The sequence below is a fragment of the Pinus tabuliformis genome, chromosome 3_1 (genome assembly GCF_031772625.1).
Source record: "Pinus tabuliformis cultivar Carrire ecotype Pingquan chromosome 3_1, CPIR1, whole genome shotgun sequence".
Lineage (NCBI taxonomy): Eukaryota > Viridiplantae > Streptophyta > Pinopsida > Pinales > Pinaceae > Pinus > Pinus tabuliformis.
This window is the reverse complement of record NC_142301.1, coordinates 232,464,439-232,481,225: the sequence shown is the minus strand read 5'-3', so window position 1 is coordinate 232,481,225 and position 16,787 is coordinate 232,464,439. Positions and strand designations below refer to the sequence as shown.

The 16,787-nt window shown below is 39.7% G+C and overlaps 1 protein-coding gene across 4 annotated transcripts in view; it reads right to left on the bottom strand.

Annotated features, from left to right (window-relative positions):
• LOC149186655 (uncharacterized) overlaps positions 1-16,787 on the bottom strand; it is a 158,196-nt gene that overhangs the window by 140,781 nt on the left and 628 nt on the right. For all 4 annotated transcript variants that reach the window (XM_089411080.1, XM_089411079.1, XM_089411078.1 and 1 more), the window contains exons 3-4: positions 16,714-16,758; positions 16,506-16,604 (exon numbers count right to left, since the gene is read on the bottom strand). In XM_089411080.1, coding sequence (XP_089267206.1) covers positions 16,506-16,604; positions 16,714-16,758 — 144 coding nt within the window. The remainder of the gene's footprint in view (positions 1-16,505; positions 16,605-16,713; positions 16,759-16,787) is intronic.

The following is a 16,787-nucleotide window of genomic DNA, read 5'->3' as shown; positions in this document are numbered from 1 at the left end:
ATAGATTATGATGAGATATTTGCACCTGTTGCCCGATACACCACCATCCACTCAATCATAGCCCTTGTTGTTTCGCAAGGATGGAACCTACATCAGATAGATGTCAAGACCGCGTTCTTGCATGGTTCGATCAAAGAGGAAGTCTATGTGGAACAACCCGAGGGATTTGAGATTCATAATCGGGAATCTCACGTGTGTAGGTTGAAGAAAGCCCTCTACCGGTTGAAGCAAGCACCCGGAGGTTGGTATGAGAGGATCGATAGCTACTTGATGAAGTTGGGATTCACTAGGAGTGAAGCCGATCTGAACCTTTACTTTAAGGTTGAAGATGATAAGCCTCTCATACTGGTGTTGTATGTTGACGACCTCTTTCTCACAGGTGCAGACCCTCTCATTCACAAATGTAAGACGGAGTTGGCTTCTGAGTTTGAGATGAAGGACCTAGGACTGATGCACTATTTCCTAAGGCTGGAAGTCTGGCAGAAACCAGGGGAGATTTTCCTATCTCAAGAAAAATATGTGGTGAAGATATTAGAGAGATTCGGTATGGTAGACTGTAAGCCCGTGACTACCCTGATGGAGCTTGACTTCAAGAAGTTAAGTGGTAGTGCTGTCGGACCTGCTTTGGGAACTGCTACCAAGTATCGTCAACTCATAGGAGCATTGATATTCTTGATGAACTCCCGTCCGGATATATGTTTTGCAGTCAACACGTTGAGCCAACATATGGTTGAGCCTCACCACTCACATTGGATTGGTGCCAAGAACCTTCTGAGATATCTTCGAGGCGCAATCACTCATGGGTTGAGATACACTACCAAAGATGTGAGAATACATGGATATACCGATGCTGATTAGGCATACAGTGTGGTGGATCGAAAGAGCACTTCCGGGTGTTGTTTCTCTTTGGGATCTGCCTCGATATCCTAGATGAGCAGGAAGCAGAAGTCGGTGGCTTTGAGCACCACTGAGGCAAAGTACATTGCTACAAGTATGGCCTCTTGTGAGGCTGTCTGGTTGCGAAAGCTCTTCAGTGAGCTATTTGGATATACATTGGATACTATCGTGATCCTTTGTGACAACCAGAGTGGGATTCGTTTATCAGAGAATCCCGTATTTCATGATCACTCCAAACATATCGATATCAAGTACCACTTTATCTAGGATATGGTACAGCGAGGAGCAATAAGGCTCCATTATATCGGTACAGGTCACCGACATTCTGACGAAGCCCCTGGGAAAGGTCAAATTCTTGACTTTCCGAGAACGACTTGGAGTCGTTGAGAGACCCTCTTATGAGGGTCCTGTATGATGCATGCATTGAGCTCTGGAAGCTCTGGGGGGCTTGGGGTACTTCTTGGAGCGACAAGCGACCATAGCGCAACTCACCCTCCCCTAATGGTACGCCATGTACAAGGTGAATGATTCAGCCTTCTCCTATGATGCCCGTTGGCAACTTATGGACAGGATGAGTGGTTCTCCTGTCGAGGCATCCTACCAATGCAATCTGGGACTCATGGGAAGTACCTCTCATTTGGCCAATGAGTAGGGAAATGGGGTTAGGGACCATAGTAGTACTGATGGACGCGTCGTGTATCTACCGTACTCCCTATGCTAGGATGACCGACATTGGTCTGGGATCAATTGGAACTGACTTCGGGTCAGTAAGAGTGATATAGCTCACTCTCTCTTGGAACTGATCTGGGATCAGTAAGAGTGGGATGACACACTCTCTGGAATTGACTCAAGATCAGTAAGAGTGCTATTGAGCACTCTCTTTTATTTGGGACTGACTTTGGGTCAGTAGAGGATGGTATGATACATCCTCAATCATTTCTTCTTCTTCATAGTTCAGGAGAGCAAAGCAGACCAGTGCAGGGCAGTGCATTTGATGGCAAAGATAGTACTGATGGACAGATGGATTAGCAGATGAAGTTCTCCCTAGTTGAGAGGGAGTGTTAAAATTGGCAACTAGGGCCAAACTCCATGTGGGTCATCTTATTTACGGCAACTGATATTTTTCTTGGATTCCTGTCGTTGAGAAGTGTAGGATTGATCTAACGATCATCTGATTCTGACATGTATTTATGGAGATATGAATTTATTTGTATTTCTTGACAAATTTATCAAGGTCGGCCAGCAAGTAAAATTGTGTTGCACGCCCCCAGCTAAACCCCAACGTGGCATATAAATAGAAGAGACCTTGAGGCATTATTTCACATCATCTCAACACTCATCTTCTCTCTCTTCATCTCATTGGGCCAGCGTAGGAGCAGATTCTCTCACACGTGCAAGAGGAAGGACGGATTTTATGTTTTAGGGCAGCATTCACTGATTCTAGGGAAGCATTGACTTTTCTAGGGCTGTGTTGACCAAGTGCAGGGTTGTTAAAGAGTGCGTTGACCTACACGTGCTATTTGGGTGCTACGTTGACCAGCGTTGATCTATTTGTTGACCAGTGTTGACTGGTTAGGGCTGACCGTAGGCTGCTGAGTTTTGACTGCTGTTTTGACCGTTGACTGAGGGTTGTTTTGGGCTGCTGAAGTTTGTTGTTGAAGACCGAGTTCTTCAAGGTTGACTAGAGGTCAATCCAGGGTTGTTTGACTAGCTTTGACTTTGCTGGTTGCTGATTTATTATTGCTGATATAAAATATCAGACTTGTGATATTGTACTATCTCTCTCTCTGTGCTGAATTATTGAAGATTATAGAAGAATTGATCAAAGGGTTTCCCCACATTGGGGTTTGTCCCTGGCTAGCCGCCACATCTGGTGTCTCTTGTCTTGGCTTGTCTTCTGTCGATTTATTTATGTTCTATCAGCATTTTACTTTATGTTAATGTGATTGCTAAACAATGAAATTGACATTGGGCTAATAAGAAGAAATTGAAGTAAATTGCACTAAGCATAGAACATACCATAACTTAACAAGTCCAAACCTACACCTTGAAGAAAGAGCTCATTTGGTCAAGCAGAAGAAAGGGATCATCACAAGAAAAGGAATTTATCAAAAGTTGTCTCTTCTACAGAAAGTGCAACAAGGTCTATCAACAATTGAGAGAAGAACGAAGTCTCAGAAGAAGGAGATCGAAGTGCCAAAAGGAGGAAGTGTCGAGGAAACAAAGTGTCAGAAGGACTTGATTGGAGATTCGAGGATATTCAAGTCAGGGGTCTAGGGTTTGGCATTGATCAATAAGAAGCTTCAATAAGAGAAACTTAGTAAAGGGTTTTCCTCTCAAGAGAGGAGAGGTTTTGGCCCTGGCAGAGAGCCAACATCTTTTGTTCTTGTTCTCATGTTTTGGTAGCAGTTTGATGAAGTTCACACACATCCATTAATAATAAGAAGAAGAAGATTAAGCTAAGTAAGAAAAGGCTCCACAAGTTGTTATCAAGTAACGAAGAATCACACTACACTTATTTTCTCTAGATTCTTCAACACAGATGACGCAAAGGTGACACAAAGGTGACGCAGAGAACTCTGGAGAGTCTCTGTAGTGTCAAAATTTCTCCAAAGTGAGGAGAAAAATTATCTCAGGTGTTTTCTCACAAATTTCTTTATGTTCTGCAAAATCATTCCTTGTAAAGAGATTGTTGTTGAAGATTAATAAATAAACCCTCATCTGCTGCACTGGTTTTCCCGCATTGGATTTTTTCGGGGATGATTGTCCAAAAATAATTGTGTTGATGTGATTGATTCTTGTGCTTGTATTTCTCTGTTCTTTTCTCTATGCTATTATGTGACATCTGCAATAGAATTATTTTGATGTTTACTGAAGGGTTTTCTAAATACTTATTCTGGAAAAATAAGTAGGAGAAATAAATCAGTTACTGCAATAGAATTTCGTGTTTGGAATTTTCACAATGGATATATAAGCCAGATAAAATTTGCCAATAAGATTATTTGTAGACACCATTGCTTGTATTATAGATAATAGTATAGGACTGTAAATATTTAGTTCTTAATTTCCAATTTTCCTACCTTTTGAATCAAGCAAAACGGAGGAGCTTAGAAAGATAATGACATGGAGGCAATCAAGAATTTTTATGTGTGCTTACTAATTAAATAAATATGGAAAGGGAAAAAAACATCATTCACAACAACGCGGGAATTATCAAGAAGCATTTTTTCAACTCTTGCTATTACATAGAGATATGTAAACATGATCAGAAAAATAAATTTATTATAAACAATATACAATGAGAATGTAGTTGTTTTATTATAATGGTCATATGATAATATTATAGTTTAGTACATTAGTGTTAGGCATTTAATAAAGTTAAGTGACATGTCATAAATAATATTAAGTTATTTTAATTTATTAGCTTAATAACTAAATAAAATAAGGTGTACAATACAATCCCCGCCTTTTCACTCTTTTTTCTCTCTAAATTATTCCATATATCCAATCTCTGACATGGTATCAAATCTTGTAGTGTTGGCATCTAGATGACATGGTGAAGCTTGATGAAAACAATAAGGGACTATATGAGCACATAACATAGAATAAGGCCTTGTTACCTCGCATGTCAATAGAGGTGCATACAAAACTTTGTAGCATTTTATCACCAACATTGTAAGCCAAAGATCACAAACCAAAGGATTGTAACAACCATATGAGGTTTGATATTAGGTATCCCAGGTCTCTTGTTAAATCACCTAATACCAGCCCATATTTATTTTCCTGTAACAATTATTTATTCCCAGCAATTTATTTTACTAACCAAATAAATTATGCAGTGTTGAAAAATAAAATCACTAGTATTTTAACTTCCAAAAATATGCGGTGGAAATAAAAGATAGAGAGGATCAATCACACATTACAACAGGGAAAGACCCACAACAATTCTCCTTTATTAATTTAATCTCAGGAAAATCAAGGATTTGACCCACAAGGAAATATGCATTGACTGGAATTTGCAACTTGGCCCCACTGGATAAATTCGGCCCAAGAAATTTTGGCCCATTGGAAATTAACCTCAGAATAAATTCGTCCAAGAGAATTTTGGCCCACCTCATCACTATCAACTCGACCCTGTGTCTTCCCTTTGAACAAACTCTATGCTTTAACAAATTTGGCCCTAGCAAATCAACCTCTCCAACAATTCAACCACCTTCTCACTTCAGCAATTCGACCCTGCAATCTCAAGCAATTGGCCTCCAGGAAATGCTCTTGAATGCACCTACACTCTTCCTCCTCTGTACTACAGTATAGGTGAGCCACTCGTGTTAATTTGGCAGTTGTGAGGACCTATTCTAGGTCTTCTAACTAAACCAATTTATCATTTAATTTAAACACAATAAAAAGGAAAATAGTCTATTTATAGCTCAATATTTATTTGATGATAACATACAAGTAAAATTTATCTACAACATATTAAACAAGTAAGAAATTTCATTGCAACGATTTACATAAGTGATCAACAATGGAAGAATACATGTATCAGTAGCTTGGTTGGGATGCTCTTGACTCTATTGAGATGCTCCTACAGGGCTACCCAACTAAATTTACCTCCCAACTTACTAGGAATGATTTCCTAACCCAAGTAACCTCCACAGGTTTTTTTTTCACATAGGAAAATGGAATCAATCAAATCCCGCCAGCCAGGGCCTAACCCCAAGGGTGTCAAGGAGAATTGACCCTATGACCCCAAGGGCGTCAAGGAGAATTGACCCTATGACCTCTCAATCAGTGAGGCACTTAACAACAAGGACTCAACCAGTTGAGCTAACCCTTGGGGCTTTTCGCCTTTTCGGTTGTGATTGCGATGTGGAAAGCCTTGGACAGATGCAATATTTTATATATTGCGATTCTTGAATTTTCAAGTCCATCTTATTGGTAAAACATGGAAAATCAGTGTAAAAGCCCCTTCTTTGTATTGTGATTGCGATACGACACAGGCCCATCCCGAATGCAATTGCGATACAACATAGGCCCGTCCCAAAAGCGATTGTGATAAGGATCAATGACAAAGGAATAATCGGTCCCTCTAACTCGCTTTTAATAGAAAAAACAGCAAAAAAAGGGAGCCAACATTGCACATCAACAACTTTCGGAACAGAATGCAAGAAAGATGGAATAGCAAACAGTTCATTAGTCAGCAGGATTAACATAAATGTCTATTTGAGGCCTAAGTTACACCAGAATGCCCAGAACAGTACTAGAGCTCAACAAAATGACATATTTAGTAGTTTTGATCTATTTTTATGAATTTTTTGTAACAAATCTTGAAATCTGTTTTCAAGATATTTTTTCTATAAAACATTGTATAAATACTTCAGATTTCAAAGTAGTGTGGGTTGGACATCAGTGAGTGAAAGGAGGAGTTGGATGAGAAAGGTTTAAGATGATCACCTTTGAGTGGACCAGTGCCTAGAGTCAAGTAGAATTATGAATATGGACCTTAAAATTTTCTAGGACAAGGAGGCCTCAAAGACAACTTCACTTGGCACTAGGGCAGCAGCAAAAGCAGCTTCAAAGACTTTATACTTCGTTTTGCACGATAAATGTCTTATCAAGATCAAATTCAGCAATGAAACATCCCTAGGAACATTCATTCATTATACATGGCCCATAGATGAAGCATTCACTATCCAAAAACAAAATTTCCACAACTTCGCATAAGAGATGCAACAAATAAGCCCTAGCATAGCGAAATCCTAGCAACAATGTATGTGACAAAATTAGAAAGAAAGAATAGCATTAAAATGTACTTACATGTATAAGAATATATCCAACCATCCAAAAACTTGCCATCAAGAAGCTCCAAGACATATGAAAATTATCCAAGCATCAAAATTCATTTCATGCTCCCAAAATTCGTCCTCCAAGAAGGATGGCGAAAATCTCTAAAGAGATACAAGTTCCAAATCCAAGTGATGATGCTAAAATGAATTCACATCACTTGTATTTATACACTTCTAATGAGTTCGATTTAGCTAATTAGGCCTACATTAGCCCCTAGAATAAATTAATGGGCAAAATAACTAACTTTTGGTGACAAGCCCACCAAACTAGCTCATAAACAAAAGAATAAGCCTCTCAAGAGGTCGAATGATCAATAGTACATGTCGTTGGGCCTTCTAAGAGGCCTAATGAAGTTCGTAGGTGCCACAATGAGAAGTAGGACTCCCAAAGGTAGTGGACAAGGGATTGGCCCCTTGTTTTCCAAATAATAAAAAGGTGGTGCTCCCAATGGGTGTGGGGGCACACAAGTGTCCTCATGGGTCTCCAAATAGATTGAAAATGCTTGTAGACCATCTGCAAGGGCTTAGATGATCGTATAAGTGATGCCACATCATCATACAGATCCTGGGTTATCTGCGAAGTGCATGATACAACTCGGGCCGGTTGGGCATGGTGAACCAGGTGCATCTTCCTCGTCCACTAGATGGAACTCGAGAAATATTTGAACATCTCTGGGGATCCATGGAATGTTGTCTACTGTTGCGGGGGCCCATGGCTCTCTACACACACCCTACATGTGCCAATGTAGTTCTCTGAAGAGTTAGGACCCCGTATAGGGAGACCAAACCCAAAATGGGGACCATCTGCAATCCTACATAAGATCCAATGTGTCCCCCTACCTTCCTGGTACAACAAGTCATTTAAAGAAATCGAGTTAAGGAGCTTACAAACCATAGACAACAATTGGGCACTTCATAATGGGATGTCCTTCCATAGTGGGCTTTGGCATGTGCTAATGCCTCCAAGCTCCAAAGGGGGTTAACCAAGTACCCTATTAGGTGGTTTCTACTTTTAAAGGGAATGATGTGTCCAAGGTACATCCTTCAAATGGTGGTGGCATGTGATAAAGTGATGGAACCGAGTAGGGGACGGACGGGGAAATCTTGGGTCACATGCCAAGGTATAAGGGTAGCTAATAAAGGGGAAGCCCACACTTGGGTATATAATGTATAGGAGGGAGCAATCATGGTACATGAGTTACCCCGGCCTTGATTTTTCCACCCTTCTTCATATGCCTTTTGCCTTTTATGATTTTTCTTTGGTTAATTGCTCGAGGCTCAAGGAGTAAGAGCATGATGTGTAAAGTATAGCAGTGGATACCCCCTTTGAGGTGGGGCAGTTCATTGCCCACCAGGGGTTGGGACAATCATGGGTTCCTGAATGATAAAAGAGGCTCATCTAGGGCCTATAGGAACCAGGGTGATGGCCATGAGAATGGGGTAGAGCTCATGCATTAGCTTTTGCCCACGTGCTAAATGTGTTTGTCCCGACCATCTTTTGCATTTTGTGGTACATTTTCCTATTGAATGTGCCAATTATGCTTTTACTTTTCTTTTCAGCTACATCAACCTTTGCGGCATCGTTCCAGGCCCGACCCAAGATGTGGGCAAGGGGAAGGGGAGGTTAACCCTATGTGGACCCAATGGAGGAATGTGGGCCTAGGTGGGAGAAGTGATGAATGGGGTTATAATTAGTGGAGGGGAGTGATGTATGTGGATGAGGGAGCGGGACCACGCAACCAAAATCGGGGTTTCCCATGAAGTACCATCCCGAGAACCCAAATGTCAGTAAAAGAGATCCTACAAGACTAGGGTCCAAGGGTAACATCCAAATGAGGTCTAGGAGACAGAAGCACAGACCTAGCTCACTCTTTCCGTTGAATCCTCCCATTAATCCATTCCCAGAAGTGTCCATGATAAGCAAACTACAATACTCAATTAGCAAATGACAAGACATACCCTTAGGTTCGGAGGCCCACCTTCAAACATACGATCATGACAGATGGATGAGGGACCACTTGCTTGGCTCAGGTGGCGAAGAAATGGCACAACGAGCTAGTTGGTGGTTGCAAGGGGCTGCTAGCTGTCGGTTGAGGACCATCTTGGAGAAAATTTTCTCCTAGGGATATCACCCACAAAATTGTGGATAACAGGCAGCTTATAGGCTCTCTCATGTATCTAGTCAACACAAGGTCAGACATTTGTTTCGTGGTCAAAACTCTCAGTCAGTTCATGGTGGAACCAAAGAGAGTACATTGGACAATAGCAAGACATGTACTGCAATAGCTATGAGGTAGAGTCAAGTATGGTTTGAGATTTACTCAAGGTGATGGTGTCAAATTGATGGGATACATAGATGCAGACTAGGCAAGTAGTGTCGTGGATCGGAAAAGCACCTCAGGGTGTTGCTTCAGTATTGGATCAAGAGTTGTCTCTTGGTGCAGGAGGAAGTAGAAGTCTGTGGCACTGAGTTCTACAAAGGCAGAATACATGGCAGCAAGCATGGTTACATGTGAAGCTATTTGGCTTCGGAAGCTACAGCGTGGATCAATTCGGCTATAGTATGTTTCCACAGATCAACATGTTGCAGATATTCTAACGAAGGCCTTGGGTAAGGCAAAGTTTGTCTACTTCAGGCACAAGTTGGGAGTAGTGGAGAACACCTTCCTTGCTAAGAGGGAGTATTAGTTTTTGTAGCTCAAACAAGTGTTCTAGTCTCTATTGGTGTCAATGAAGCTAAGGAACACAATAGGATAATTATCTCCAAGACCTAGAAAGAACAATAAAACAAAAACAAAAACAAAAATCTAGGGGAAATGTCTTAATTAGATTAATTTAGCCAGTTTTTAATTATTTTCCGAAGTCTTAGGAAAAGTGGTTAATTAAATTAGATTAATTGAAACAAATCGATTTTCCTCTAGTGACTTCTAGAAAAGTCATGAGAAGGGGTCAAGATGATCTTAGCCATCGATTGGAGTTAGATCGTGGTCATTGATTCATCAACGAGAGAATATAAGAAAAAATTGATGGGGCACTTGAAGATCATACATTCGAGACATAGAATTACAGTGCTAGCAAGGCCCAGGGGCGCAATGATAGTGTGGAGGACACCAGCAGCGTGGTTTCAACAGAGAAATTTAGGAGAGAATTTCTGCAAAAATTCCTCATCAAGATTCCAGTGTTCCGAGAAGAGAAAGGAGGTTGAATTATTCTGCAGAGAGAAGGTCAAATCAGGTAGTGCATGTAGCCATTTCAGCAAGTGCGAATAGCCAAAGGCTCGATTCAGTTGCGAGTTGTTGGATATCTCTCCAAAGGCAAAGCAAGTGGGTTTATCAGGTTGTTGGAGGCAAGATTATACACAAGATTAATTTTCTCAGAAGCGGTGCGAGTTTCTGAGTGGCCAGTTTGAACTTTGTACTCTTCAATTTTCCAATGCGAATTTCTGGAGGAGGTGTGAACAGCCTGGGAGAAGCTATGTGGATTTGCAGAGGGAGACTTTTGTTTTCCCAGTTCGATTTTGCTAGTAGGAGTGGAGAAAAATATTTGTCGGAGCTTTGCTAATGTTAGGCAAGCAATTGTTGTATTTCTCAATTGTTGAAGATTTATTAATAATATAAACCCTCGTCTGCAGAACTATTTTTCCCCACACAAGGGTTTTTCCAGGGACTATTGTCCAAAATATCAGTGTTTATTTTTTTTTTGTGGATTACTTTTCTCAGTTCGTGTTATTATGGTGAAAATTGCAATAGTGATTTTATTCATTATATGTCGTGATTAATTTTTGAAGACAAATAATTTACATAAGGTAGAAGAATAATTTCAAGTAATTGCAATAAAGGAAATTTCACAAGACACATATAGATTGGAGCGAGTAGAGTCTAGACCCCACGCTCTACCAGTAGTTGATAGGGCCACTTATGTATTTAGTGAACATGCGGCAAAACATATGTTTTGCAATTAACTTTTTAAGCCAATTCATGGTCGAGCCTACCAAGGTGCATTGGGTTGCTACCAAAAACGTATTGAGATATCTCAAGGGGCCAGTAGAGCGTGGATTGTGATATAGACAAGTTGATGGAGTGAGGCTTGAGGTCTTCACTGATGTATATTGGGCAGTGAGTTCCATAGACAATAAAAGTACATAGAGTTGTGCATTCAATGTTGGATCAACAACTATTTCTTGGTTTAACCGAAAGCAGAGATCAGTTGCATTGAGCTCAGCAAAGGCCGATTAAATGGCTGCCATCCTGCCAACGGCAAAGCTATCAAGTTAAGAAAGTTGCTCGTGGGCTTGTTTGGAGCCTGGATAGGAGCTAGAACCCACCGTGATCCACTGTGACAATTAGAGTTGCATCAAGCTCTTTGAGAATCCAATGTTTCATGCTCGCTCAAAGCACATTGAAATACACTATCATCACATCAAGGACATTGTTCAAAGAGGTACAATTAGACTCCAATACATACCTACATAGAAGCAAACTGCAAACATTCTAACAAAGGCTTTGCGAAGAAGGAAGATTTGTTTACCTCAGAGACAGGTTGGGTGTATTGCAAAACACCTTCCTCTCTAAGAGAGAGTGTTTATTGGAGAAGAGCAACAAGGGTTCTGTATGCCTAGGTGCCTAGGCTTATAGAGGGACCCACAAGATAGCCACTTAGCAAAGTATTAATTTAATTTACTATTTCTTAATGTTGCACTTAGGAAAAATTAAAAAGACTAAATTCAATAAATGATAAGATCTCAACCCTTCATCATGAGTTAATCTCAACGACAGAGGTTAATTTTAGGCAACAATGGTATGTTCTATGCTTTAGAGCAATTTTACTTCGATTTCTTTATAATCCCAATATCAATTCAATTTAGCAATCATGTAAGTAAAATGTTGATAGAACATAAACATAAACAGTAGAAGACAAGCCAAGACAAGAGGACACAAGATGTGGCACCAGCTAGGGACAAACCCCAATGTGGGGAAACCCTTGATCAAATCTTCTTTTAGTCTTCAATAGTTCAGCACAGAGAGATAGTACAATTTACAAATTCTGATCATTTATAACAACAACAAAAGAGCCCTACCCAGAAAAGTCAACGTTAGTCAACAGGGCATATTTGACCCTCAAAGATTCAGTCAACTTCGGCCTCCAAACAACACGCTGAAACAGCCTTCAAAACAGTCGAATTCTTCCCAATCAAAGTCTAGTCAAACAGTAAACCTGTGGTCAGCCCTAACCACAGTCAACATTAGTCAAACAGTACGGATTGCCTCGATTTCTGTGCCCAAAAATGTGGCCTGCCCAAACAAAAATTTCCCTCACTAAAATGCAGTCAAACAAGTCAACATTGGTCAAAACCCTTCCTTAAATTCGGTCAATGCTGGTCAACGCCCAAAACAGAAAATTGTTGTCCTTTCCTTCACATGTGTGGAGAGAGAAGCTGCCCAGAAACTCGTACTCAATCAGAAGAGGAGAGAGAGATGGGTGAAGATGAGTGATGTCCAAATGAAGATGATGCATCGTGTATTTATAGGCAAGCATTGAGGATGAATAGACGTGACTATTGGGCTTCTGAGCCTACATGAGTTTGTTGGCCGACCTTGACAATTTGTCCATAATATAAATAAATTCATATCTTCATTTGTACATGTCAGAATTGGATGATCTTTAGATCAATCCTACACCTCTCCGAGAGAGGAATCTAATAAAAATATCAGTTGTCATAAATGAGATGACCCATGTGGAGTTTGGCCCTAGTTGCCAATTTTAACAACAGAAGATCATGGTGCGGCCCAGGTTGACTTATTAGGGGGTGCAAAAGTGGCCAATTCGATTTTCGGCATAGAGTATGTGTTAGCTCACGAAAGGAGATTAGGGTTTCAGTTGTTCAACAACCAAGTGAGAGGAATAGAGAGCAGCACAACCTCTACCTTAACTCAACATCAGCGTGGTTATACAACACGCAGAATGGCAAAGGAAGGTCGTACAACACGCAGAAGTGTGTAGGAGACCATAATGCGCAAGTCATATAGCATGCAGAAGTTTGGAAGGGACCATAGAGGGTAAATTGATTTGATTGGGAGTTGTTCAAGGGGTTTTTGTTGTAAAAAGGAAGTGTTCCCTTGTCATAAGAATTTGTCAAGAATTATTTGTTGAAGCTAATAGAAAACACACACACAGATAGCAGGTTCTCTCCGGAGTTGGGATTTCTTGGGTATATCCCATGTTTTATGTGTTGCATGGATTTGTCTTCAATTTTATTTACTTTCGTTGTGCATCCTATGGTTAGAAAACTCCAATGTTCCAGAGGGACGCATCTCCAAGGTGGGGCGCACGTACCCCATGCTTCCCACGCACCTGGGACAGGGGGACGGCTGGGGAAACGTTCCCCACTTCCCCCTTTTGGAGAGACATGGGGAAACGTTTCCCCATTGTGGGGGACGCGTCTCCCCAAAAAGGGTGCTTCTTGATGCAGCACCTCAAAAGGGGGGCACCTAGAAGCACCCCCTTTGAGTTTCAAGTACTTTTTTGTGGGGAAGCCTAATATTCAAGCCTGTGGCCCTATTATTGCTATGAAATTCATGGTAATGTTTAAGTAAAAGTGACATTCTCCTTTATCTTTCATTTTCATCCTTTTACTTAAATTTTTAACATTACCATGAAATGACTCAGGATGTTTGAGAGTGGTTCCGACCTCATTGGATTTCATATTGAGAAAGTAGAATTTTAGATCTCACTCAAAATCCAACAGACTTAATAGTTTTTCAGTATTTCAAGATCAGGGGGATTGCAACGTTTCCATTGGATTTTGTCATGTACAAGGGTATGGAACTAGTATTTAATCAAGAGCACCAAGCCCTCTATGTACCTTGATGTTAGTGGCATTGGTTGTTAAACTCCTCTATCATGACCCTACTAAAAATGTACCTATCACTCAAACAAAATCTTGACTTGACATGCTACATTTTTTCTATCTTATTTTAATGCTTAGAGGGTGACATTGATGACGAAGATCCCAATATAGGTAATGATTTTGATGATATGTAGGTATTTGTTGTAGCATGATTTTTTTTTGGATGCTAGAGGCCATCTAGAGCCTGTTTGTTGATGTATTTTTGATTCAGAGATGGATTGCACTCAGTGCTATTTTGGTTATATGCACCCTTACATGCTATATAAATGAGAAATTTTTCTTATTTGTGTATAAATGGTTTGGATTCATATGGATGCACATAAATATATATGTTTTTCTTTAAAATTTGAATATTTTAGGTCTTTTTGGTTGATTGTTTTTTGGTCCAATTTTTTTACCAGTTCCAATCCAATTCCGACCAATTCTCGGTTTAGAGGGCTTTCCAGTTCGATCACTGATTTGGTTCTGATAACATTGGTATCTACTATAGTCTATTTTTCTTAGTACTAATTAGATTCCAGAATGATGAATGATGAATTTAAATTTTAAATCAATTTACATTCTAGAATTATGAATGATAAATTTTATTTTTAAATCAATGTAAATTCTAGAATGATGAATGATGAATATGGATCAATGTATTTCATTATTGAATCTCGTGATGTATGGAAGAATGATGAGTATGAATGATGTATGTACCAGTATGAACAATGAATATGGATCAATGTAATTCATTATTTAATTAAATGGATCAATATATTTATGCTTTCATTATTGAATACAAATTTGAATTATATATATATATTGAAAAAAATTATATACCCTAACATCTCCCCGTCCACCCTAAATTTCCCTAAAATTTGAGGGTACTCCCACATGTCCCCTCTGTGCGTCTCCCCACACCCGTGTCCCGCCGTCTTGAAGTCTTGGTGGAACATTGGAAAACTCAGTAGTATATGTGATTTAAGTTTCAGAACATCAATTTAGTTGTATTTTTGGTTACATGCTTAGAAAATCATAAATCAATTACTAGGTTTTAAGGAAATGGTAAGGAAATCTAACAAAAAGTTAGCCAGAAAAGGCTTGTTTCTCAGGAAGAACTTGTGGAATCAAGACACCCAATAATGGCACACATCAAGGACTCTAAACCATGCTCAAAAGCTATCTAGTGCTAACTAGGTTGTTTTAGAGGGGCCATCTCATATGATTCCATAAAGTTCTTTATGTAAAATGCAAATGAATGGGAAAAACTTGGTATGGAGGGATTGGAGATAAAGAGGTAGGGAGCTTATTGAATCTATGAGACAGAATCTTTATGAGTTGATTAAACACTCAAATGACTTGATACTTGGTTAAATAAAAGATAGCGCCTTGGAGATCCAATGGTGCAATGGTTGAGGAGGTCATTAAATCATTTGGAAAGCTGAGATTCTCCAACATATTTTTTTGGAAACAGACTGCCAAGGTTTTGGGCATGGTTTCAAGTTAGATTCCAATCCCTTTTTGTAGCTCCACTCTCATGGAAGGGGCCCCTCATAGGAAACATTTGGATGGTTAGGGGTGGCTGCAAATTGCATTGGCAATCAATTTGATTAGTTGCAATTTGCTTTTTGTGGGAATATTGTAATAAAGTTATATTCAATAAGGATCCCCACCCCTTTACTTTAAGGGATTTAAGGAGCTTATAGCAAGAGTTGGCTTTGCCCCTAAGAGTTAACCTCAATGCATTCTTCCATGATGTTGTGTCTCTTCTTGTGGGGGTTGGGCTCAGATGCTAGCCTTTTTAGCTCATAGACAAGGACTTTCATGGCACCCCTGTTGTCTGCATGTTGTGACCACCTTAAATCCTGATTTACTTATTTGTCCTCTAAAGTAATACATGAAGCATTTTCAAAACACAAAGAAACAGCAATGGTTACAATTCTTTCCGTGTCTTTCTTAAATGTTTACTTACAGAATTATCATTATTGAATCTAGATCAGGTTTGCGTATGCTAAAAGTTCAAGGACGAAATTTTGTCTTCTAGTCGTAGTTCAATGTGCTCAACGGAGTGTATTGTAGCGTGACCGGCTCTTCCCATAAAAACCCTTTGGCGAATTAGGAGCCTTTTTAATATAAGTAAGCTGGCGTCGTATTGAAGGGTTAAGGCCTTATCTAAAATTTTAAATCGCTTAATTCTCAGTGACAAGTTATAGATCAAGAGGCGGCATGCTGGCCAGCTCGTTGTCCATAAAGATGTTGGTCTCCGTTAAAGAGTCAAGCCCGCATGAAGACCTGTGCTATGCCACCTCTCCACAGGCTCGTGTGCCGGGCATTTAATACATGGGCCATAGGGTTGTAATAGGCCTAATAATACCCTTACACCAAAAGAAAACGAGGGACAAGAATATCTGTTTTAATGAGAAGAAATTTGAGCTCTGTTATTTGATCTATATTCTAGATAGTATACGGGGGAGGGATATTACATTTGCTCAATACACAAAGATGCCTGATATACGAATTTTCTCATCGTATACCCAAGGGGAGTTATTATTTGTCAACAAAACCCTACCATACCTAACCTTCGGCTTCTACACATCTTCCGTAAAATTTAAGCGCTTAACTTCTAACTTTTGACCGAATTCTCTCAAAAACGTCTATAACGAGTAACCTTAGATAATTATGAGCATCGTGATCTTTCACTTTATTCCATTCTTTAAGACACCATACAAGGAACGTATATAAACTGTACAAATTTATCTAATGTAGTTATATATATCGAATTTTTAAACCAGCTTCTTTCACACAGGAATCCTCAGTTATAATTTTTCTCATTCTTTACCATTTTCTCTACAGAGATTGAACCTTTGCCGTACCTTGTTTTCCAAATTCGACCGGACTTTGCCAGCTGCGGCTATTTCGGCATGTAGAGCTGCACATTTTTTATGCTGCTCGGCTTCATCATTTCTCTGCTTCTGCATTAAAGCATAGTGACATTACGGTAAAGCTTAAAAAGAAGCACCTAAATTACTACAAATAACCCGACATAAAGAGTATTTACGCAGAACCTCGAATTGTACGGACCTGGACGAGAATTTTCAAGTCTCTCCTCGTATTTTGCTCTTTTTCCTGTCAAATAACATAATAAGTGAAATTTG